The sequence below is a fragment of the Globicephala melas genome, chromosome 6 (assembly GCF_963455315.2).
Source record: "Globicephala melas chromosome 6, mGloMel1.2, whole genome shotgun sequence".
Lineage (NCBI taxonomy): Eukaryota > Metazoa > Chordata > Mammalia > Artiodactyla > Delphinidae > Globicephala > Globicephala melas.
The window spans coordinates 89905607-89930135 of record NC_083319.1 but is presented as its reverse complement, the minus strand read 5'-3'; the positions used below and the strand labels follow the sequence as shown (position 1 = coordinate 89930135).

At 47.2% G+C, this 24529-nt stretch overlaps 1 protein-coding gene across 2 annotated transcripts in view; it reads right to left on the bottom strand.

Annotated features, from left to right (window-relative positions):
- Positions 1-24529, bottom strand: part of LOC115847431 (inositol-pentakisphosphate 2-kinase) — a 155050-nt gene that overhangs the window by 111539 nt on the left and 18982 nt on the right. For both annotated transcript variants that reach the window (XM_060301182.1, XM_070045777.1), the window contains exon 2: positions 4746-4958. In XM_060301182.1, the coding sequence (XP_060157165.1) occupies positions 4746-4958 (213 nt within the window). The remainder of the gene's footprint in view (positions 1-4745; positions 4959-24529) is intronic.

Here is a 24529-nt window from a genome sequence, read left to right as displayed (position 1 = left end):
TTAATCTTAGCGTCAACTTGCCTAGGTCCTGGCATCCAGATATTTGGTCAAACACCGGTCTAGATGTCGCCATTCAGGTATCTTTTAGATGAGATTAACATTTAAATTAGTAGACCCACTGAGTAAAGCAGATCATGTGCCATAGTGTGGGTGGGCCTTATCCAGTCAGTTGAAGGCCTTGAGGAAAAAAAAAAGACAGCCTTCAGACTCAAGCTGCAACATCAGTTCTTCCCTGGGCCTCCAGCCAGCTGGCACAACCCGCAGATTTTGGATCTGCCAGCTCCCACAACTGAGGGAGCCAATTCCTTACAATAAATCTCTCTCTCTATACACACACACCCCTATTGGTTTGCTTCTCTGGAGAGTCCTCACTAACACAATGGTTGCTATACAAGAACCATGCCTGCTGCATCCACCTTGTGTAAGGCAAGCTGGTTGCTCCCCACCTGGTGTGGTTCAGCCCACTCTGGACTGATGCACCTGCTGAGACCACCTGCCCACTCTCAGTATGGGAGGACACAGGAGGTAAGATGGTGAGACAGGGGCAGCGGGCAGGGGCAGCTGTTGGTCACGAACAATGTAAATGGGCTTTATTTAAAATTTAACAACTCCCCTCAATAAAACAAGTGGTCCTGAGGTGGACAGAAAGAACACAGAAAGAGATAAGACCACGGGCCAGCCTGATTGCCTAGGCCGAAGCCCTCTGCATCCCGGAACCTATGTGCCCAGGCTGCACCAGAAACCTCTGCTGAGCTGAACCCTTACACAGTCTTCCTGCACAGGAATCGTCTTTGTTTTTTTTTATTGAGATATGATTCATATACCATGAAGTTCACCCACTGAAAGTGTACAATTCAGTGGTTATAGCTTATTCAGAGCTGTGCACCATTACCTGTTCTGGAACATTTTCATCACCCTAAAAAGAAACCACACACCAATTAGCAACCACCAATCTTCTTTCAGTCTGTGGATTTGCCTTTCACAGAAATGGACCTGAACAACATGTGGCCTCTGTGTGGCTCAGAAAACCTTTCACTGGCGCTGTCTCCATACTGGCACTGCACTTGGTGCTTGACCGCCCCGAGGGGCATCACCCACTCCTTCACTACTGAGTACCAACTGTGCTAGGTGCTGCTCTAGGCTCTGTCTTGTTCACTGAGGCACGTGTATAGTCGCCCACGCACAGCACACACATGGCCAACTGGTGTCAGCTGCTGCTGAGTGAGGCCCTGAGTAAGTGAGGAGGGGTGTTGTACTGAAGTCAGGTCTGGGAGTCTGGAATGCAGAGCAGCCAGTACCCCATGTTGCAGAAGCCCCATCACGGCACAGCTGGAACTAAGGCACAGGGACGGAGCACCGCCCTGCACAGGAGCGCTCCAAAGCTGGTCAGTATTTTCCCTCAGAGGAAAGGACAAGATGTTTAGCCATGAGGCCATAGCCCAAGCCCCAGGAAAGGCCTGTGGCCCCATGTAAGGCCAGGGTGGAGGTGGGAGGGATGCCCCAGCCCCGTCAGAGCTGTGGAGCCTGCACAGGGAGAAGGTGAAGACAGAGGCAGAGACCGGAGCAACGTGAACACAAGACAAGGAACACTGAGGGTTGCCGGCACCCAAAAGCTGGAGAGCCTCCACCTGGAACACGGTCCTGCCAGCACCTTCATTTCAGATACAGAAAATCTTAGAGAATAAAATTCTGTGGTTTTTAAGCCAGTAGTTTGTAGCAATCTATTATGGTGGCCCGAAAGAACAAATATACAAATATAGGTTTAATACCAGGAAAAAGACATTGCTGTAACAAATACCTGAATATGTGGAAGTGGCTGTGGAGGTGGGGATGGCCAGAAGCTGGAAGAGCTTTGAGGAGGACAGGAAAAGGCCAGACTGCCTTGAGACTATTGGGAGAAATGTAATTGTTTCAGGTGACTCTGGTGAGGCTCAGAGAAGAGTCACAGAGAAATCTTCAGCTGCCTTAGGGAATGCATATACCATCACAAAATAACACTAGAAGAGGTACGAATGGTAGTTAGAAGTGCTCCCAGTAAGGCCTTAGGAGGGAACAAGAAACAGTGGAAAGGCGGTCCTTGCTGTAAGGCGGTAGAAAACCAGACTGAGCTGTATACCAGGGCTGGGTGGAAGGCAGAATTAGTAAGCGAGGAATTTGGATGATTAGCAACCTCTGGGTTGTCTGCCCATGTGACAACTCCATGCCCTGGCTCTGGAGCCAGGTGTCCTTCTGTCCAAGCCTGTCCACTCCACGCTGGAGCACGGGGCTGCTGCCCCTCACCCAATACCCACCACCTCACTTTGTGGCCAAACACCTTGCTTTCTTCCAGCAGCTCCTGGTGGCCCAGATGCCACCACAGCAGGAAATAAGCCTTTTCCTGGCTCCTAGCCAGGACAGGGGAGATGACAGCCGACATAACTTCTGCTGGGACATCTTTGTCACTTACTCCTGGGCCTGTGCAGGGCCTGACATGTGCAGAGTCCACCAGGAAAGCAAGGCCAGGGTCCAATGGGACAGAAAGATTTTTCCTAGTGGGGGGTCCCACTGGGCAGATGCTGCTGACCCCTCCACAACTCACAGTCCTGCTTCGCCAGGAAGCCCTCACTCCTCCATTCCCAAGGCAAATCCGTGGAAGGCCTTGGCATGTGCCAAGGACCTGACTCTGCCTCCAGCCAGCTGTGGCTGTGCCCAGCTCCTTGGGTCTCTGCTTCTCCATCTGCAAAATGGGGCCCAAGGCCATGTCCCAGGACAGAAGTCGACAGGGCCCGTCCATTCACAGTGCAGAGGTCAGGACCCACTGACTTTAGGCATGCAGCCAAACCTTCTGCACCTTGGCTTCCCAATTTGTGAGATGGGGGAAGTAAGTGGATGCCCACAGCGTCACTGAGAGGACAAGTTATGGGGTAGCTGGAACTGTCTCACATGCTGAGCATGTTTGCTACACGTGTCACATGATGGAGGCCACAAGTTCCTCTTGGAGAGTTGGGCATGGGGGATTGAACCCCTAAGCCAGTTATCGCAGGGTGGAAGGATGGGGATGGGGGTGGGGGTCAGAGGGCACAGCACAGCTGGCCCATCAGTCACTGAACATGGACGGAAGCAGGACCAGGCACAGGGAGGGAAATGACCTTCTGTGGAAGGGGCATCTCCTATGGCGACTGTGCAAAGCCTCCTCGGCTGGGTCACACCAAGACAGGTACAGGTTGGTGCTTATCAGGGACAGTGCTTGGTGTTGTGTCCTCATGATCCAGCCTCCTCAGCCAGGCCCGAGCCTTGGCGCAAGCCTCCTGTAGGATGGGGGACGGCCATGGAGGAGCTCAGCAGAGCAGCTCAGGCAGAAGCAGCAGGGCCAGGACCAGCAGAAGAGTAACTTGAGTGGGATGGGCGCGGAGTACAGACAGAGCCAGCAATCATGGGGACACTGACCAGGGCTCTAGTCTGAGTAGGCAGTGATGGAGAGCCTCCACTCCAACCAAGAACCTGGCATGGCTCCACAGTGATCCTACAGAGCTCCTACAGTGATCAGGGGCACAGGTGGGGCCTCAGGAGAAAGATGAACTGAGGGTGTATGGGGGTGGGGAGTGGAAGGCTTCCTCCTGAAGCACTAACAGAAACAGCAGGAATCCTGGCCCAACCAGACCTGTTCTTTAATAGCAGTGTGTGGGACTGGCTGAGCTCATTTCCTGACACCAAAGCCAGTAGTCAGCAAGTCCCCCGCCACGCTCCTGACTGCCCCCTCTAGAAGGGGGAAGGAGCAGAATGAGTCTGGGCTGGGCAGAGCACCTCTACTGGCTCTTCCGGAAAAGGGTGCTTAGCCAGCAAAGAGTCTAGTCTCTAACTTGGGTGGTCAAATCTACAGCTCCAATGGCCCCTTCTCCCCACCCTGACTAGAATGCTCCTGTGGGAGGAAATGAGATCATGCACTCCCCCTGGATCCAGCCAAGTTCCTCCCAGGCCCACAAGCCTTGGTGATCTCTGATCCCAAACCAGGGTGGGTGACTACTCCCCACTGTTGCCGGATCCTGGGCTCTGCCCCAAACCTTGCCAGTGTCCCCTCCCAGCCCTGTGGGACCTTGACTGTCATACATCCTCACATCTGAGGTGTCGACCTCAGAGCTGCCCACCGCTCAGAACCATCTGCTGTTCTGGTCACTTGTCACTGCTCCCCCTTCCCCGCCCCAACCCAGGAGAATAGAGGCCAGAGAGTGGGTCTTCCCACAGCCCAGAACAAGGCCTCTTGCCCTTCCTAATGAGAACTTGTGGGCTCTAACAACCAGGGACCCCCCTCAAGGCCACAGCCAGGACTGCAGCTCACGTAGACTTCTGCTGCTCCCCTGATGCTGTCCCACCCCATCTTGCGAATGGTGGTCCACCCTCCCACCTCTCTCAGAGGGCACTAGATGCCTGCCCTCCCCTCTCCACCGGCCCAGGCCTTTCATGGCCAGGCCCCTGTCAGTGGCCGAGCTGATCCTAGGAGCTATCTGTGGTGGTCCCTTCTGATTTTGTTGTCATGAGCTGGCAGGTGGACACTATAATTCTGTTGTTCACATGAGGAACCCAGGATTCACATCAGCCCAAGGGCAGAGCTGGGATCCTGCCACCCTCAGCCCTTCCTGGACCACCATGAACCACATAAAACTGGGCTGGGAGTGGAACAACTTGTGGGTGGCCTTGCCCCCAGGAAGCACTGGCTTGTTTTCCCACCCACCCACAGTCAAGCAGCCCACCCTAGTTCTGCTGCTTACCTCCTTCAGCTCCTGGGCCACTGAGGCCAGGCGCTCGTTCTCTGACTGCGTGTTGGCAAGCACGTTGCGCAGCTGCTTCAGTTCTGTCTGCAGCTCCAGCACCTTGCGCACATAGTACTGCTCCTTGGAAGCTGACTCCTGGATCAGACTCTCCTCCCGGCTCTCGCCGTCTGCAGCCACCTTCTTATGGTTCGTGTGGGCCTGTCCAAATGCCTGCAGGAGATGAGATGCTCTTGAGAGGGAGCCTGGAGGCAACCCTGTGGCCAGACACGTGGGGGAAGAAGGGGACACAGGAGGAGCAAGATACCTAAGGGCTACACGAGGGCTGTGAGGTTACAGAAGAGCTGGGAGTGGAGCTAATGAGGAGCCCTGGTGGGATGGGATAGAGGGACGGGCTGGAGGAACTGGGGCGAGGCAGGGATAGGAAGCCCCAGCCACCATCTCTGCCAGTGTGGCCCCCATCAGCAGATTGGCCCCACTTCGGGGCCAGGAAGGGAAGCCCCCAGAACCAGGGTGGGTCTGAGGTCTCCCTCCAGATATGGAAACCGAGACTCAGGGAAGTGCCCTTCCCCTGCCTGATCCTGATTCACTCATCCTGGGAGACACCTGTGCCTGGGGAGGCCTGGGAAGGCGGAAGCCCAAGCCTGGCACAAGTGAGGGGACAGGAGTGTGAACCAGAACACTCAGAATCAGCCAACAGGTCCCCATGTGTGTCCTAGTCAGGAGACCCTGCCCACCTGTCCAGGGCCTGAGCACAGAGATAAAAATACCAGAGGAGAGAGGACCCACCATCCGCAGACCCAGCAGGAGCTCTGGGCTGTAAGAGGCAAAGGAGCATGTGGCTGGCTCAGGGAGAAGCCCCCATGGGCAAGTACAACCAGGATTGGTGCTGGCCTGCCCAAGTCCACGCCCCAGGTCCCGGCTGGCTCGGACCTGCCATCGTGCCGTGTCCCCCCAGGTGTCACGGCCCCTAGTAAGCACTTTTGCTTCTCTTTCCCTCTCACCCGCGCCATCACAGTAGCCAGGACGTGACCCACATAGGCCTGTAGTGTGTGTCCTCCCCAGGGGCTCCCTTCCCACTGGCCACCCCATGCAGACCTCTGAGGGGAGACCTTGTCTCTTTACAGGGCTCCTGGCTCACAGAAGAAAAATAGAAGAGAGGGCTCCTAAAGAGCAAAGAAAATGATGCCTTTATCTCTTGAGAGAAAGAGAAACATTTTCATTCACTTATTATTTAATATGAAGTCCAGGAATTTAGTCCAAGAAAACAACTGGGAAAACGTGCAACGCCATGTATAAGGATGTTACTGAGCAGGACTGTTTGTAATATAAAAAATCAAAATGTAGAAAGTGTCTTGTTTCTCTGTCGGCAGGGGACTGGCTAAATAAAGTAGGGTAGGGTATGGTCAGGGTAACTGCTCTCCCTCCCAAGAGTGAGTCTTGTTCATCTGCTCTCAGCCACTGACAACCTGCTCTGTGAAGACACAGACTCCTTTTTAAATCAAGTCAGCTCAGCTCTATGATTTCTGTTGCTGTCCTCCACCTCTTCCATCCTGGTCCCAGGGAAAGACTAAAGCATAAATCTGTGTCTACATAGGACCTGCCATATCCTGGGTGGCAGCCCCAACCCCCAGCTGCACACCAGCCCTGGGCGAACCAGAACTTGCCAGAAGTGCAGGAAGAACCCAACCCATGGGGCAGGTGTACTGGAAAGCATCAGCCAGGTCATGGGTGTCTCTCCAAACCTCCAGACAAGCCTAACGGGGTAAACAGAGCAGAACACACCCTTGAATCTCGAGCTGGAGCACCAACATCTCCTGAGGCACCATGTCATCCTCAGAGGCTATCCTGAGGTGGGATGGCTAAACACGCATGCGCGTGTACACACACACACACACACACACACACACACTCACTCACACCTTGGCCTGAATCTTCACCTCCACCCAGCTCCCAGCCTGGGGCCCATGAGCACCCAGGCAGCTTTTCAAAGACAATGGAGCTGGAGACTTACACCTCCCTGCCAAGACAAGACACTCAGAGTCTGGATCTCCCTCCCATGTGGAAAACTAAAAACAACTGGGAAGTTTATGTGACTAAGCAATAGTTTTCAAGTCACTGAACACCAGATAGTGAGAGGCAGGGCACAGGTAAGCTCCGTGACACCCCCCACTCCTCCAGGAAGGAACTTCAGCCACCGTGCAGAAAGAAACTGAGGCCTGGCAGGACTGAGAGAAGGAGGTGGTACTGGAAGACAGTGAGTGGACAAGGCAGTGAAGGCAGTAGACCTTTGAACAGAGGGGCCCTTAGTCCTCGCAGGGGACAGTCAGTGCAAGCCTGTGAGGAAGCCACCGAAGCCAGGAAACGGCCACCCATAGGGACAGAGGCTGTAAGCAGCACTTGTTCCTACCAGCAAGAGGGAAGCCCTAACCCACAGGCAGCAGGTAGAGCCCTTGCAGGTCAGGGCAAAGTGGAGCTGGGGAAATGCTCTCTGGTCCCGACCAACAAAGCTTAAGGGCAAAACCTGAAAGGATCAAACTATATCCCAGAATAAAGCACATGAACACACACAGGAACAACCGCACCATCTCCCAACACAGTGAAACCCAGAACCTGGCACCCAATCACTGGTGGCTGGGCCTGCAAAGGGGCAGAGAAGCCAGTCCACGAGGAAAGGAGAGGACAGAGTGACACAGTGACAGAGCCGGGAGACGGGGCAGGACTGATTTCTACAGGCTCAGGAACACTGAGCCATGCCAAGCAGCAACCAAAGATAGAGGAGATGGAATTGCAAGGTGTGAGATGAAAGGGGCACTGGATGGGACTAACGGAAAACTGCACAACACAGATTAGTAAACTTGAAGAAACAGCAATAAGACTACACAAAATAAAACACATAGACAAAAAAAAGACTAAAACACCAAACACAGTGTGAGCGAGCTGTGGGATAACTGCAAGGAGCCCAACACACGGGTAGTTAAGAGTCCCTACGGGAGAGGAAGAGATGAGGATAAAAAAAAACTTCAAGAAATAATGACTGAAATTTTTCCAAATTTGATGGAAACTATAAATCCACAAATCTTAGCAGCTCATCAACCTCCAAGCACAAGAAGAAAACTGCACTAAACATATCACAGACTTGTTTAAAACCAGTGATGCAGGAAAAAAAAAAAAACTAAAATCAGCCAGAGGAAAAAGGACACAGTACTTATAGAGAAGGAAGCATAAGGATGACACAGGATTTCTCTGACAAGCCTGGAGACAGAGGAGCAACATCTTGAAAAAACAAAACAAAAAACTTATTAACTGTAGCTCCATACCCAGTGAGAACTGTTCAAAAATAGAGGTGAAATAAAGACTCCAGACATACAAAATCTGTAAGAATTCATCACCAGCAGATATGCATTACAAAGTGCTAAATAAAATCCTTCAGAAGAAGAAAAACAATACCAGATGGAAATCTAGATTTACAAGGAGTTAAAAGCACCAGAAATGGTGACTACGTGAGTAAATATAAAAGACTTGTTCTTCTTCTTATGTAAATCCCTTTAAAAGATAATTAAGAGATTCAATCAATCTCTATCAAAATTCCAATGACCTTTTTTGGCAGAAATGAAAATTTATACAGAACTGAAAGGGGCCCAGTACAGCTAAAACAATATTGAAAAAAAAACACAGGGGGAGGACTCATATTAAGTTTTGAAATTCTCAAACTTAAGATTTCAAAACTTAATATAAGGCTACAGTGATCAAAACAGTGTGGTACTGGCATAAGGATAGACAATATAGACCAACAGAACAGAAGAGTCCAGAAATAAACACTCACATATGTGGTCAATTGATTTTTGAGAAGGGTGCAAAAATAATTCAGTGATGAAAGAATAGTTTTTCAACAAATGGTGCTAGGACACATGGAAATCCACATGCAAAAGAATGAAGCTGGATCTCTTCCTTACATCATATATAACAATTAACTCAAAATGGATCAGAGACCTAAATGGAAGACCTAAAACTACAACTCTCAGAAGAAGATAGGGATAAATCCTCATGACCTTGTTGGCAATGGGTTCTTCCATGTGACACCAAAAGCGTGAGTAACAAAAGAAAAAAATAGATAAATTGTACTTCATAAAAATTTAAAAATCTGTGTATTAAAGGACACTATTAAGTGAAAAAACAACCTATACAACAGTAGAAAATATTTTTAAATTTTGCATTTGATAAGGGTCTAGTATCCAGAGCATATAAAAAAAAAGGCAATCAGCTCATAAAAAGATGCTCAACATCAGCAGACATTAGGGAAATGCAAGTCAAAACCACAATAGATAGCACCTCACACCCACTAGGATGGATATAATTGAAAAATAAAATTTAAAAAAAAAGAAAAATAACAAGTGCTGGTGAAGGTATGGAAAAACTGGAGCCCTCATACATTGCTAGTGGGAATGAAAAATGGTGCAGCTGTTCTGGAAAACAGCCTGGCAGATCCTCAGAAAGTTAAACACAGAATTACCATATGATTCTGCAATTCCACTCCTAGGTATAGACTCAAAAAAAAAAAAGAAAATATATATCCACACTAAAACTTGTACACAAATGTTCATAACAGCCAGTAAGTGGAAACAACCCAAATGTCCAGCAATTGATGAAGGGATAAATAAAATGTGGTCTATCCATACAATAGCGTATTATTTGGTAATAAAAATAAATGAATTACTGATACACGGTACGACATATATGAACCTTGAAAATATTCTGCTATGTGAAAAGAGCTAGTCACAAAGGGCCACATATTTTATGATTCCATTTATATGAAATGTCCAAAACAGGCAAACCTATAGAGATAGAAAGCATATCAACGGTTGCCCATGGCGGGGGGTGGAGTTGGGAGGTTGGAGTGGGTGACAGTTAAAGGGGTATCTTTTGGGGCTAATGAAAATGTGCTAAAATTGGTTGTGGTGATAGATGCACAACTTTGAATATAAAAGCCAATGAACCATACATTTTACATGAGTGAATTGTATGGTAAGTGAATTATATTAATAAATAAAGCCGTTAAAGTTGTTCAAAGAAGTTAAAGAATGAGAAAAGATAAACCACGCTAACACTTATCAAAAGAAAGCTGAGGGGCTTCCCTGGTGGCGCAGTGGTTGAGAATCTGCCTGCTAATGCAGGGGACATGGGTTCGAGCCCTGGTCTGGGAGGATCCCACATGCCACGGAGCGACTAGGCCCGTGAGCCACAACTGCTGAGCCTGCGCGTCTGGAGCCTGTGCTCCGCAACAAGAGAGGCCGCGATAGTGAGAAGCCCGCGCACTGTGATGAAGAGCGGCCCCCGCTCGCCACAACCAGAGAAAGCCCTCGCACAGAAACGAAGACCCAACACAGCAAAAATAAATTAATTAATTAATCAAAAAAAAAAAAAAAGAAAGAAAGCTGAAATGGCTCTATTAATATCAGATAAAGTCGATTTCAAAGCAAAGAATATCACCAGCAACAAAGAGGGTCATTTCATAATAATAAGGAGTCTAGGGACTTCCCTGGTGGCGCAGTGGTTAAGAATCTGCCTGCCAATGCAGGGGACACGGGTTGGATCCCTGGTCCGGGAAGACCCCACATGCCGTGGAGCAACTCAACTACTGAGCCTGCTCTCTGGAACCCGTGAGCCACAACTACCGAGCCCACGTGCTACAACTACTGAAGTCCACGCTCCTAGACCCCGTGCTCTGCAACAAGAGAAGCCACTGCAATGAGAAGCCCATGCACCGCAACAAAGAGCAGCCCCCGCTCGCCACAACTAGAGAAAGCCTGCGTGCAGCAACAAAGACCCAACACAGCCAAAAAAAGGAGTCTAAGTCACAAAGAGAACCTTACAATTCTATGAAGCAAAAACTGATAGACCTGGGCTTCCCGGGTGGCGCAGTGGTTGAGAATCTGCCTGCCAATGCAGGGGACACGGGTTCAAGCCCTGGTCTGGGAAGATCCCACATGCCGCGGAGCAACTAGGCCCGTGAGCCTCAACTACTGAGCCTGCACGTCTGGAACCTGTGCTCCACAACAAGAGAGGCCGCAATAGTGAGAGGCCTGCGCACCGTGATGAAGAGTGGCCCCCGCTTGCCACAACTGGAGAAAGCCATCGCATAGAAATGAAGACCCAACACAGCCAGCCATACATACATACATACATACATAAATACATACATACATACATAAAAAGAAAGGATAACTTAAAAAAAACATCAGAGTAACTATAGAATTTAAAAAGAACTGATAGAACTGCAAGGAGAAATAGATAAATCCAAAATTATAGTTGGGAGAGTTCAACATCCAACTCCTCATATTTCTCTCAAGATTTCATAGGACAAGTAGACAGAACATCAGTAAGGACACAGAAGACATGAACAACACTATTAACTAGGTTGACCTAATTGGCATGTGTAGAATCTCCCACCCGACAGCAGCAGCACACACATTCTTTTCAATGACACATTTACCCAGACAAACCATATTCTGGGCCATTAAACATGCCCCAAAAGGATTCAGGCCATACAGAGAATTTGCTCTAACCACAGGGAATTAAATGAGAAATCAATAATGTAAAGCTCTCTAGAAAATCCTCAAATATTATATTTGGCACGTAACCAACACATGGGTCAAAGAAGAAATCAAAAGTGAAACTAGAAAGTATTTTTAACTAAATGAAAATGAAATGAATGTGATAATTTGTGGGATGTCACTATAGCAAGGACTTAGGAGGATATTTATAGCACTAAATGAGTATGTTACAGGAAAAAAACCCCAAAAAACAAAACCAAACACCAATCCAATCAATAACCTCACTTCCATCTTAAAAACTAGACCAGGTAATGGACACAAAGCTCAAGGTACAGCTAAAAGCCCTGTGGGGTTAAGCCCTTTTAACAGATGAGACGACTGAGGCTCACAAGGCTAAGAGCCTAGGCCCCAGGTGCAAAGCTCCTAAGAGCCCCACGTTCACCCCAGCTCACCATGCATGCTTCGTCTTCTCCAGACAACACTCCTCCAGGCCTTAGCCCAAATGTTCTCTGGGCCTTCTACAGACCGAGGGATGAAGGCCTTCAAGTCCTGCTTGGTGGCTGCCATGTTCCTCACCTCTATGTCCCAGACACAAATTCTGTACTAAACACAGACCCTATAAACCCCACTGGGAGCATGGTTTTAAACCCTCCTTATAGACTGTGTATTACTTAGGGAGGAGCTGTTTCTTGTTTACGGCTAGTCTTTGGGCCCACATGGTATGTGATGAGAGTTCAGCCAGCCCCAGTCAGAACTGTCTCTCTTTTCAGCTGTGTGCTTGTGTATTCACTGTTTGTTGTTGCTCAACAAACACTGGATAGCAGGATGGTGGACTAGGACACATATTGTTATGCCCTGCCTAAAGCCCTCATGACCTCTTATCCTCTGGTGGTGGGAGTGTAACTGGTACAACCACTTAGGAAAACTATTATCTACTAACACTAAGCACACACCTGTTCTCTGACCCTGCGTGTTTATAGGAGCATTATTTACAAAAAACCCAGAAAGTTCCCAAGTTTTGTCAACAGAAGGAAAAATTATGATATAGTCACATGATGAAATACCACACAGAAATGAAAATGAGTGAATTACTGCTATTTAGACAACAGAGACGAATCTCATATAATATTGGGTGAAAGAAGCCAGACACAAAAGAGATATACTGTATGATTCCATTTATATATACAGTTCCAAGAATAAGTAAAACTAATCTCTGCTGGTATTAGGGCAGTGGTGACCGTTGGGTTGGGGGAGGGCCCTTGAAAGAGGCTTCTGGGGCTGGAGATGTTCTGATTCTTGATCTGGGTGCTTGTTATATGGGTGTGTTTAGCATCTGGAAGTTCACACTTATGCTTTGTGCTTTGTATGTTTTTCCTCAATGAAAAGTAAAAACAGAAACAAAAAACTAGAAGAGCACATGAAATTCAAAGAAAAAAAGGAAGTAATAATGATCAGAGTAGAAACGAATGAAATAGAAAAAATATAGATAAAATAAATTAATTCAAAAGCAAGTGCTTTGAAAAGATTAATCAAATTGATAAATCTCTAGCCAGAATAACTCGGGTGGGGGTAAGGAGCACCACAAACATTAAAAAGCATAATAAGGGAATGTCATGAGCAGCTTTATGCCAACAAACATGACAACTTAGATGAAATGGACAAATTCCTTGAAAGACAAAAACTACCAAAGCCCACTCAAGAAGAAATAGATTATCTGAATAGTCCTACATGTACTAAAGCAATTGAATGTGTAGTTAAAATCCCCAAAGAGAACATTCTGGGCTCAGATGGCTTCACTGGTGAATTCTACCAAACATTTAAGAACAACATAAATCCAACTGTACACAGATTCTTTCAGAAAACTGAAAAGCAGGGAATATTTTCCACCTAATTTTATGAGACCAGCATTACCCTGTAACCAAAACCAAAGACAGTACAAAAATCTACCAATAGGGCTTCCCTGGCGGCGCAGTGGTTGAGAGTCCGCCTGACGATGCAGGGGACACGGGTTCGTGCCCCGGTCCGGGAAGATCCCACATGCCGCGGAGCGGATGGGCCCGTGAGCCATGGCCGCTGAGCCTGCACATCCGGAGCCTGTGCTCCGCAACGGGAGAGGCCACAACAGTGAGAGGCCCACGTACCGCAAAAAACAAAAACAAAACAAAACAAAACAAAAAAAATCTACCAATATATAAAAAGGATAAGGAACCATGATCCAGAGGGGTTTATCCAAAGAATGTAGTGTTGATTAGCAATCACTAGGGAAAAAACAATGTAATTCAGTATATTAAGACAAAAAAAGAAAATCTATGGGATCATCTCAAAAGATGCAGGAAAACCTGACAAAATTCGACATTCATCCCTGATAAGCACTCTCAGCAAACAGAAGGGAGCATCCTCAACCTGATAAAGGGCATCTTCCAAACACCTGTCAGCTAATATTTAATGACGAAAAACTGAGTCTCCCTGGTTCTGTTCAACCTTGCACTGGAGTTCCCAGCCTACAGTGCAATGAAACAAGAAAAACCAAAGGCATCTAGATTGGAAAGGAGGAAGTAAAACTGTCTTTATTTACACATCACACAACAGTCTGTATAGAAAATCCAAAGAATTCTACAAAGAAGCCACTAGAACTAATAAGTGAGTTCAGCTAGACTGCAAGACACAAGATTAATATACAAAAATCAAGCTTATTTCTATATGCTAGGATTGAACAATCAGAAAGTGAAAAAATTTTAAATGTTATTTACAATAGCATTAAAAATATTAAATGCTTATGCTTAAATCTGACAGAAGATGTGCAAGACCTCTATACATTAAAAGCTACAGAATATTGCTGAGAGAAATTTAAATCATGGAGAGATATACCTATTCATGGGCCAAAAGACTCAATATTGTTAAGATGTCAATTCTCCACAAGTGGATCTTTTAATTCATCACAATGCCAATCAAAATCCCAGTATTTGTTTTGGTAGAAATTGAACATCTCATTCTAAAATTCCTATGGAAATTCAAAGGACCTAGAACAATCAAAATGACTTTGAAAAAGAACAACAAAGGAGTAGGACTAACATTAACTGATTTCAATATTATAAAGCTATAGTAATTAAGAGAGCATACTATTGGCATAAAGAGGGACAAACAGAGGTACTGAACAGAACAGAGAATCGAGAAATAGACCCATACGTATGGCCAACTGACTTGACAAAGGTACAAAGGCAATTTGGTGAAGAAGGGATAATCTTTTAACAAATGATGATGGAATAAATGAATATCCTTATATAAAAAAATGAGCTACAATCCATACCTTACAGCATATATGAAAAGTAATTTAAAATGGATCATAGGCTCAAACATTGAAAATATAAGACTTCCAGGGGAAAACAAGATAAAATGTTGGTGACTTTGGACATGACCCACAGAAGGAGAAAACTGGTAATCTGGACTCCAAAACTACAAATTTATGCTGTTAGGCAAGTTAAGAGAATGACAAGTCATAGACTGGGAAAAAAATGTTTGCAAATCAGACATTTGATAAAGGATTTGTACCCAGAATATAAGAACTCTCAAAACTCAGTAAGAAAAATAACCCAATAAAAAATGGGCAGAAGAGGGGCTTCCCTGGTGGCACAGTGGTTGAGAGTCTGCCTGCCAATGCAGGGGACACGGGTTCGTGCCCTGGTCCGGGAAGATCCCACGTGCCGCGGAGCGGCTGGGCCTGTGAGCCATGGCCGCTGGGCCTGTGCGTCTGGAGCCTGTGCTCCACGACAGGAGAGGCAACAACAGTGAGAGGCCCACGTACTGCAAAAAAAAAAAAAAAAAAAAGCCTGACCCTATCAAGGTTGGCATGAGGGTGGAGCAATTAGAACTCTCCTACACTGCTGATGGGGAGAGTAAAATGGTTCAACCACTTTGGCAAAGAATCTGGCAGATTCCTAAAAAGTTAAGCATACATCTGACATATGGCATAGCCATCCACTCTTAGGTATTTACCCAAGAGCAATGAAAGCATATTGTCTATACAAAGACTCATATAGGAATGTGTATATCTGTAACAGCCAAAACAAAACAAAAAACTCAAAACAACCCAATGATCATCAATAGGAAAATAGATTTTTTAAAGTGTAGGGGAAAAAAAAAAAAGTGTGGAGCAGCCACACAATGGAATGCTCCTCAGCAATCAAAAAGGAATAGCTATTGATATGCACGTTAACAAAGGTACACCTAAAAATTACGCCAGACCAAAAAAAAAAATCGTATGTGTTGTATGATTCCATTTATTTAAAACTAGAAAGTGCAAACAAATGTATATGTCATGGTCGCCTGGGGATGAGGAGGAAAGAAATTACAAATGGGGATGAGGAAACGTGGGGATGATGAATACCTTCATTATCTCGATCACACTGTGGACCTCATGAGTATACACCTATATGAAAACTTACCAAACTGAATACTTTAAATATATGCAATTTATTGTATTTCACTTATACTTCAATAAAGCTAAGACAAAAACCTGGATGTCTTTGAAGCATCAACCTGGAGACCTCACCCTTATGCTCACTGCCCCAGCTCACAGGACAGGAGGTTGAAGTTGGGAGAAGTGGAGACTATCTATGCCCCTGGTCACTCAGCCCACCTGTCTGAATTTCTTCTGACCAAAGCCTCCTTACTCCCACCTTGCACCATCATGTGCAGGCTTGAGTCTATCTCAAAACCTGCCTCCCTATCCCAGGAAGCGCTCAGAGCAGCACCATTTACCATGTGATTGGGGTGTCCAGCTGCGGATATGCTTGTCCTCGCCTCACTGCACACTTCCCAGGCCGGTGCCTATTGGAGGGCCTCCAAAAGTTTCTGGGCAGCTCAGGGGCCCAGCTTTGGCCTCCATCCCAGGTCTGTCCACAAAATTCCCTGGCCACTCTGGGGAAGAAAGGCAACGACCTCCTGAACCACAGCGTGCCTGTTTTGACTCTGAGGCGGCGGTGGTAGTGCCTTTGTGATGTCCCCTCAGGGCTGCTCCAGCTGCGAGCCGGCTGACGCTGTTCCTGACACAGGATTGCAGCCCATACCCTGCCCACTGCTCCGAAGCTTCCCAGGTCCAGTGAGCTCAGTTGTGAGGTCACGCTGGGCCTTGCTTCAAGTACATCCACATTTATGTGGACACCTGGAGCCAGAATCAGACATGGTGGGGGAGGCTGCATGTGTCAAATGGGGAGGGGGCCAAGGGCAAGCTTCAGCCCAGGAAGGGGAGCTGCAGGGTTCCAGGGGTAAGATTTCAAAGCCAAATGTGGTGGGAAGAGGGGCCAAAGCCCGGGGAACGGTGTGAGCACATGCCAGGCAGGAGATCCCAGGCTCTCTGGGAAGTATCAGGAGCCACTTTCTGAGAGTGGAGGAGTTGAGAGTCTCAGAGACCACAGGGACAGCCTGGGCAGGAAGACCCAAGTGGGGAGCAGAGGGGCTGGGTGGGGATGGGAGTCAGGCCTGGAGGCTTCCCCAAGTAACTTAGCATGCTGCCTAGTTTCTGTGGAGTGGCAACAGTGGTGAGGGCTCAGAGACCAGGGCACTTGCACACCTTGGTAAACGAGACCGGTACCACCCTGACCCTCCCTCCCTCAAGCCTGAAGTCTCACTGCGGGAGCCCTTAGAGACAAGAGAGGATGAGTTCCTGTCACGAAGTTCAGGCTCTGGGTGGCCCCACCTTGCTGTCCAGTGCAGCCACCAATCTCGGTGTGTTGGCAGTGAGGCATCGAGGGCCGCATGGTCCAGAGCACAGGGCACCCAGAGAGCAGGACACAGAGGGGATGGAGTGAGTGCAGGGAGGGTGACAACTAGTGGACCATCAACTGTTTATGAGGGTGGGGTCTTGGTAGGGAGCAGACTCCCATGAGGACATTCATGCAACAAACCAAACCTCTGCTTCCACCAAGGGCTGGGACCCACCAGTAGACAAACAGCCCCCCTCCTGCCTCTTCCACCTGATGAGAAGAATGGAGGTCAGCACACTGTGGCCCATGTCTGGTCCAAGCCTCATTCTACAGCTAAAGTTGTACTGGAGCACAGCTAAATGGGAAAGCTGAAGCAGGCTAGCATGACGCTGGGGCTTCTGCCTTCAGTCCATGGGTGTGAGGCCCACATGGCCCACACGGGGGTCAGCGACTGGACAGGGACCAAGAGCCTGGTGTCCACAGGGAGTCTGTGGACTTTCCAGGTAAAAGGCCCCATCCGCCTCTCCCTAACTTGCCTGGATCAGGGCACAGACCTCAGGACCCCTCGGACACAGAAGGTCCCTCCAGAGAAGCCCCGGCTGCCACACAGGCTCTCTGGGTGGGGCATCCAGGGCAGACACAAGGACAGGAGGGAGGAAACAGGGAGTCAAACAGGAAGAGAGCTGAAACAGCTCCATACTCTCAGCACCAAAATCTGTATTAGTCAGGGATGCCCAGAGAAATGAAAGCAAGAGAATATATGTAGATATACATAAGAGGAGACTTATTATAGGAGTTGGCTTAGGCAGTTACGGAGGCTGAGAAGTCACACAATCTACTGTTTGCAAGTTGTAGACCTGTGGCGTAATCAGTCTGAGTACAAAGCCCAGAGAACTAGCAGCATCGGTGCCTGAGGGCAGAAGGTGGACATCTTAGCTCAAGCAGAGAGTGAACTGACCTTTCCTCCACATTCTGTTCCAATCAGTCCCCCAATGGATTGGATGATGCCTGCCCACACTTGAGGAGGCATCTACTGAATCAATGCTAATCTCTTCCAGAAACATGTTCACAGACACATCCAGAAATGATGTTTCACCAGCTATCTGGGCATCCCTTAGTCCAACCAAGTTGACACACAAAATTAACCGTCACACAGGCATGGGGTGTGTTGCAAGGACCCTCAACTCTGATGCTGTGGTGTGAAAGCAGCCGTAGACAACAGAGGCAAAAATGAGTAAAATGTTATTTACAAGACCAGACTGAAAGCCAAATATGGCCCTCAGGCAGCAGTTTGCTGACCCCTAGTCTGGGCCAGCACCTCGTCATCACCTGGCATCCACTTTCTGTGGCTCACTATAGAAAAACTATTAAGTGTATGTTGAAGGGGCCCATCCCTAAGCCAGGTGCAGAGGAGAAAATGTGCATCGGATCAGTGCCTGGAAGGATGAGGGGTGCTGCAGGTGCAGGGGTGGCCATGACGAAAGCCCAGGGCAGGACAAGGTGGGCTAGGAGGAGAGCTGGGTCCTTATGCCATGCCTCTGAGCCCTGAACAAGAAGGCCCCTTCCTCCTCGGCCATGGCAGATCCTAGCACTCACTGGGCAGGAAAGAAGGTATGAGTACTGTGGCATCTGCTGCCTTTGCTCCATCCTGGCTGTGAGTCTGGACAAGTCCCTCCCCTCGCTGAGCCCAACTGTAAACTGGGCTGTGTGTAGAATGTCCAGTCCCAAGCCAGCTGATGGGCCCTGAGCCCCAGGTGAAATAAGCCCCATTGAGCCCACTTATGAAGACTGCCAGGGCTTGAAGAGTGACCCTGGGTGAGAGTCTGCTCTGCAGTGTCCTCACTGCCCACTCCCCTTCCCATCAAGAGAACAATGTGAGCATTTCTGCAATGAGCACGGGTTACCAGTCCTAGCTCAAAGAGGTTGATCCTTAGTCTCTGACACACCTACAAGGGGCCAGAAACAAGTCTGCATGAGGGGACTGAGCACAAGCCTGGCTCCTGACCCTAGCAGGGCAGAAGCAGCAGTGGGAACCAGGCTGCAAACAGGGCTGCTCTGGAGGACCTTTCTTCCTGACCCAGCCTGGCCATCTTGTTAGCAGAGAGGGTAGGGGGTCCCTGGAGAAAGAATCAGGCATGGCTTTCTTGACATAAGAGAAGCCATTTTTGGCCACAGACATTTTGTGATCTAAGCCTGGTCACAGCGCTTGTCCTTGAGCAGGTCTCAGTAATTATCTTAAAGGAAGAAAAGAATGCGGGAACAAATTATTCCCTATTATCAAGTAAGAGAAGTAATAATAACAAAGATAATATATATTTGTAAAGACTCCCAGTTCTGTTTCAATGGTAAAGATTGGCCTGAAGTGCTCAACCAACAGATCAAATGGAACCTAAGGGATGATGATATGGACCTTTTCTGACCCTTGTGACTTCCAACTAATGCTTGGACTCTATCGATCTGTGCCCCAATTCTATGCTGATTTCTCCTTTGCTCTGGTCCCTTTATGAATATGCATACACTGCCCAAGCCCCTTCATGAATATGCATGTGATATTATCTTAAAATTTCCCCAATTTTAAAAAACAATAAATTTATTTATTTTTGTTTACGATTTTTGCCTGTGTTGGGTCCTCGTTGCTGCGTGCAGGCTTTCTCTAGTTGCGGCGAGCGGGGCCTACTCTTCGTTTGCAGTGTGCGGGCTTCTCACTGCGGTGGCTTCTCTTGTTGCAGAGCACGGGCTCTAGAGCGCACGGGCTTCAGGAGATGCGGCGCATGGGCTCAGTAGTCGTGGCTCACGAGCTCTAGAGCGCAGGTTCAGTAGTTGTGGTGTACGGGCTTAGCTGCTCCGCAGCATGTGGGATCTTCCCGGACCAGGGCTCGAACCTGTGTCCCCTGCATTGGCAAGCAGATTCTTAACCACTGCGCCACCAGGGAAGCCCAAAACTTCCTCAATTTTTGAGGGAATTTTATTGTTGAATTGATTGTTGAATTCTCTATATTTGTTCAATACAGTGTAACATCACTTAGGAATTGAACTTCTTTTCTGTGCAGCATAATCTCACAATGCATATGGCAAAGTGTCATTTTGACGGAGCTCTTCATTTCCCCATATTGTCCAGCAGAGGGCGCCTTATGTGGAAGGCAGCCTTGATCGTTTTTTGATGATTATTATGGACTGAAACACATTATTCAGAAATGTGGTAGATTTATCTTCAAAAATTATAAGGCTCTTTAGAGGATAGTTATATGCATGTGTACTTTTAAACTGTATTGTAATTCACACATAATTTGTTCCACACAGGAACGCCTACACTGAGAATCATTACACTTTTTCAGGTCAACATTCTTTAAAAATTATCTTAGCTTGGGCTTCCCTGGTGGCGCAGTGGTTGAGAGTCCGCCTGCCGATGCAGGGGACATGGGTTCATGCCCCGGTCCGGGAAGATCCCACATGCCGCGGAGCGGCTAGGCCCGTGAGCCATGACCACTGAGCCTGCGCGTCCGGAGCCTGTGCTCCGCAACAGGAGAGGCCACAACAGTGAGAGGCCCACGTACCACAAAAAAAAAAAACACTTAGCTTGCTTTACATTATTAACTAGTTAATTATTATTGCAAATAACCTTATATTCTCTTTCTTAAAGGTATGAAGTGAGCAGATACTGGCCAAATAGTTTATACACATAGGTATTTTGCTATGTCTGTATCAATTAATATAGAAACCATAAAATACACCCATTTTAAAATCATATCTTATAAACCTTTAGAAATAAATGTAACATAAAAAATAATTTACTCCTGTGCCTACCTTCTATATAGGTAAGAAGACAGACCACATTTACATTTTCTTTGCCCTTTTTCTTTAAAACTATCTATATTATATTGCCTGCAGAATTACATTTCCTCTTGCCTCTTTTCACTGACAAATCTGATAGGGGTTCTGCCACACTATCCAGCTCAGAAATATTCTTGAGTAATAAAGTGAAAATAATATTGAATAAGAAAAGAAAAAAACAAAAAACTTCCCCAATTTTGATGTTCAGGGAGACACTGCTTTGGGAAAGATCCCTGGTACTCTCCTTACTTGCTGCCAAGTAATAAACCCTTCCTTCTCCTGCTCTTTGGCTTGGTCGTGTCTTTTGGCTTGATATCCACCAAGAGGTGAACCAGTTTTTCGGGTGATGATCTGATACAGCAGGCACAATACATGTCAAACGAGGAGAACCGGACTAATAAGCATTTCCAGGAGTTAAGGCGTGATTCCAGGAAGCAGTTTTCACAATGAAGCTTGGGATTTGGGATTCTCAACTTGCTTGTTGGAATTCCTGGGCTTACCCAGCCCTATCCACTCACAGCAGTTCCCACCTCTTCCTGAAGGGCTACCAAGCAGGGTGTGGGCATCCCGGAAATTCCCGACTTCTGTTAGCTGCCCATCCAAGCCGCTCTGTTGGGTTTCCTTCCTAATCCTGTTCCTGGGACCAGGGGCTGGGTATGGTCATTATGCACCCACCCCACATCGTCTTCCTATGCAGGCTTATAGGAAACCCCACTGGCTAGCTTCACAAGGACCTTTCCAGGTAGCATTCAGTTTGCCTTTAGCAAGAGCATGCTTACTGAGTGTCTGGCCTCAGGTGGGTGCCAGTGGTACTAGGAGAGCCAACACTGTCAGGCCCTCAGGACCCAATTCTATCCCAGCTGGGACTCCAAAGCCTGGCATCCTGGGGAACCACTTGAATGGACAGAAACACCGCCCACCCTCAGCTCACGAATGGTCTTGATTACTATAACCAGTCAGCACCACAGCCTCTCTCTATCCCCCAACCAGAGTGAGAAGTCCCTAAAGTGTCCCTCACTTCTTTTCTGGTTCTAAGTGGTGTCCCTACCAGAACCTCACCCTGGGAAGCAGCTCCTCAGAGCAAATGTGTGCTGAGAACCCCAAGGTGCAGGGCACCAGCCTGGGGCAGAGCTGGGCCACATGGCAGCTGGTGCTCAGGGAGGGAGGACTCCCTCCAGTCATCACTCCACATGGTCACCATCTGCTGGCACACTTGTGCCTACTGGACCTGGCAGCCCAGGCTCAGCCCCACCTGGAGCACAGAGCACTTACTAATCAGTAGAAAGCCGTAGTTGTCTGCTTCTGCTCTGAGGCAGGAAGGAGCAGCCTTGGGAGCTGGCCTCCCTCCCAATCCTTATGCAGGGAGCTAGGTAAGGAAGAGGAACCAGTAACTCAAGTTCAGTGCAGACTGCCGCAGAAGTTGTTCAGCAGATACTGACGGCTGATGGATTTCCCCCTACCCCAAAACTAGTACATACAAACCACAGGGCTTCACCACTCGGTTGAGTCAAGGGGGATCTGGCAACTCTGAGAAATGGAAAGAAGACATGATGGGGGGACCTGTGATATGGGGCCACACACTCTCTGTGCGAGGTTGTCAGCCCCAAGAAACCACGTGAGCCTCATTAACCTCAAAACGGGACTAAGGCTTATGAACTGGACACAGATAACAAGCTCTATAACATTATGAGATAAAGATTTTATAGCATTAGGAGATTAAAGTCTCTCAAAGGTTGATTAAACCTATCAACACTTAATTCACTGGCCAAAACAGCCGGGTACAAAATACTGTATAATGGTAGACATGCAAGAATGTGTCAACTGGCAAAGAACTCGACTGGGGTTCAAATGAGTCAGAATTAGCATCAACGTAAAGACGACTCAACAGAAGGCTGAAGGGCACACGCTTCCTTTCAAGCTTTTTCCTAAGGAAATGGTATCACAATGGGACAGAGTGATATCACAGTAATCTGACAAAGGGAATATAACTACATATACGTGTGCATCACTGTAGAAGAAAAATTTTTAAATATATTTCAAAAAGTTTTCTGTAAATCTAAAACTGTTCTAGAAGATAAAAGCTATTAAATAAAATCAGTTCACACCCAAACACATGGAAATTGGTCTCTTAAGTAATGTCTGGACCAGAGAGAGCATACAGAACAAACAACAGGAAACCAAATAAACAAAAAATAGAAACATCTCATATCAGAACTTGGGGATCACTGCCAAAGCAGTACCGTGCTGCGGGAGGGGTTACACTAAAAATCCATATTAATGATAAAAAGAAACAGAAACTGAACAAAGTAATGAGGCAAAGGTCTTAGAAAGGGGAAGTAATACAACAAAAACCCAAAACAAAAGAAAAAAAAAAAAGCCACTAAGTTAGTGTATTTTCTCAAGCTGGTGATGATCATAGCCATAGGAAAAGCACATGCTCCTAAAACAGGGAGCTGTAAGCCAGTGCCCTCTGCCCTGCTGCCCCACTCCCTGGAACTTTGAACTGTGCTGCAGGACTGGAACCTGGGACTTCTCTGTCCACTTCCACATCCACTCACAGCACAAGACAGGATGGGGGGAGGGGAGGGAGGGGCAGTCATCACAGGCTCAATGGACACCCTGTGGAGCTCAGAGGAGCTCCACAAATCCTTCCTTCAAAAGCCGGTGGGGGTGGGGGGGTGTCCGAGGACACCTGGGCTGACTGTGCATGCAAAAACTTAGGTGAGACCTCAGCAAACAGAAGCCAACAGTCCACCTTGAGAATCAGTCACCTGCCCCAGGAACACAAAACCAGAGGCACTAATTTAATTCAATTTAAAAATATTGCTTTGGCGCCTGTCCAGGATCAGGATAAGCAAGCACAGTAAGTAAACCATATAGTGCTGTCAGAAGGTGAACTATCAACATCCCTGTCACAGACAAACTAATGTTTAGAAAGGATGTAAGAATGTCATCTGCACAAAGATGCTTTCAATCCACTCCTCAACTGAAGTTTTAGAAAAATGGATATGGTAACTTTCTTTCTTAATTTCATAGAAAGAGCACCTATAGCTGCAGTAAATCTACCTAGACAGATTTAAAATGAGAGCCAACTTAACAAGGAACAGAACGCGTTAATAAATAATGGACAAGCACTAGAGCCACTCCACTTAAAAGGACAAGGCAAGATAACCTCCCACCACACTTCAGAGACTGGAAGAAAGAAACAGAAGAAAGGATATGTTAATTCCATATTGTCTGCAGGTCTGATTGTCTAATTTTCTCCAGAAAATGCGCTAAGAAACACCTCCAAAAAGGTCATTGAGAAATCTCCAATCCTCCCAAGTTAAATTAGGCTAGGAAAACGTACTTTAAAAAAAAAATTACATTTATAATCTCAACATCAAAAAACATTAACCTTGAATATTAATTTAACCAGAAAATGATATTCAAAGAAAATGATAAATAGGCTAACAAGAAGGGCTGAACCTAAAAGGGTAAGTAAGGTGCCTGACTTGTCACTTGGAGCTCATGTGTCTGGGACACCACAGCTATAAGGCTGAAGGAAGCTGCCCCAAATCCTCTGGGATTACTTGAGAGCAATAGTGCAATTTATCCAGCTGACTTAACAAAGAGACTCTCTCCCCTTTGCCTCCAATGAAAAAAAATTTAAGGTATAATTCACATACTATAACATTCACCCATTTAACATGTACAA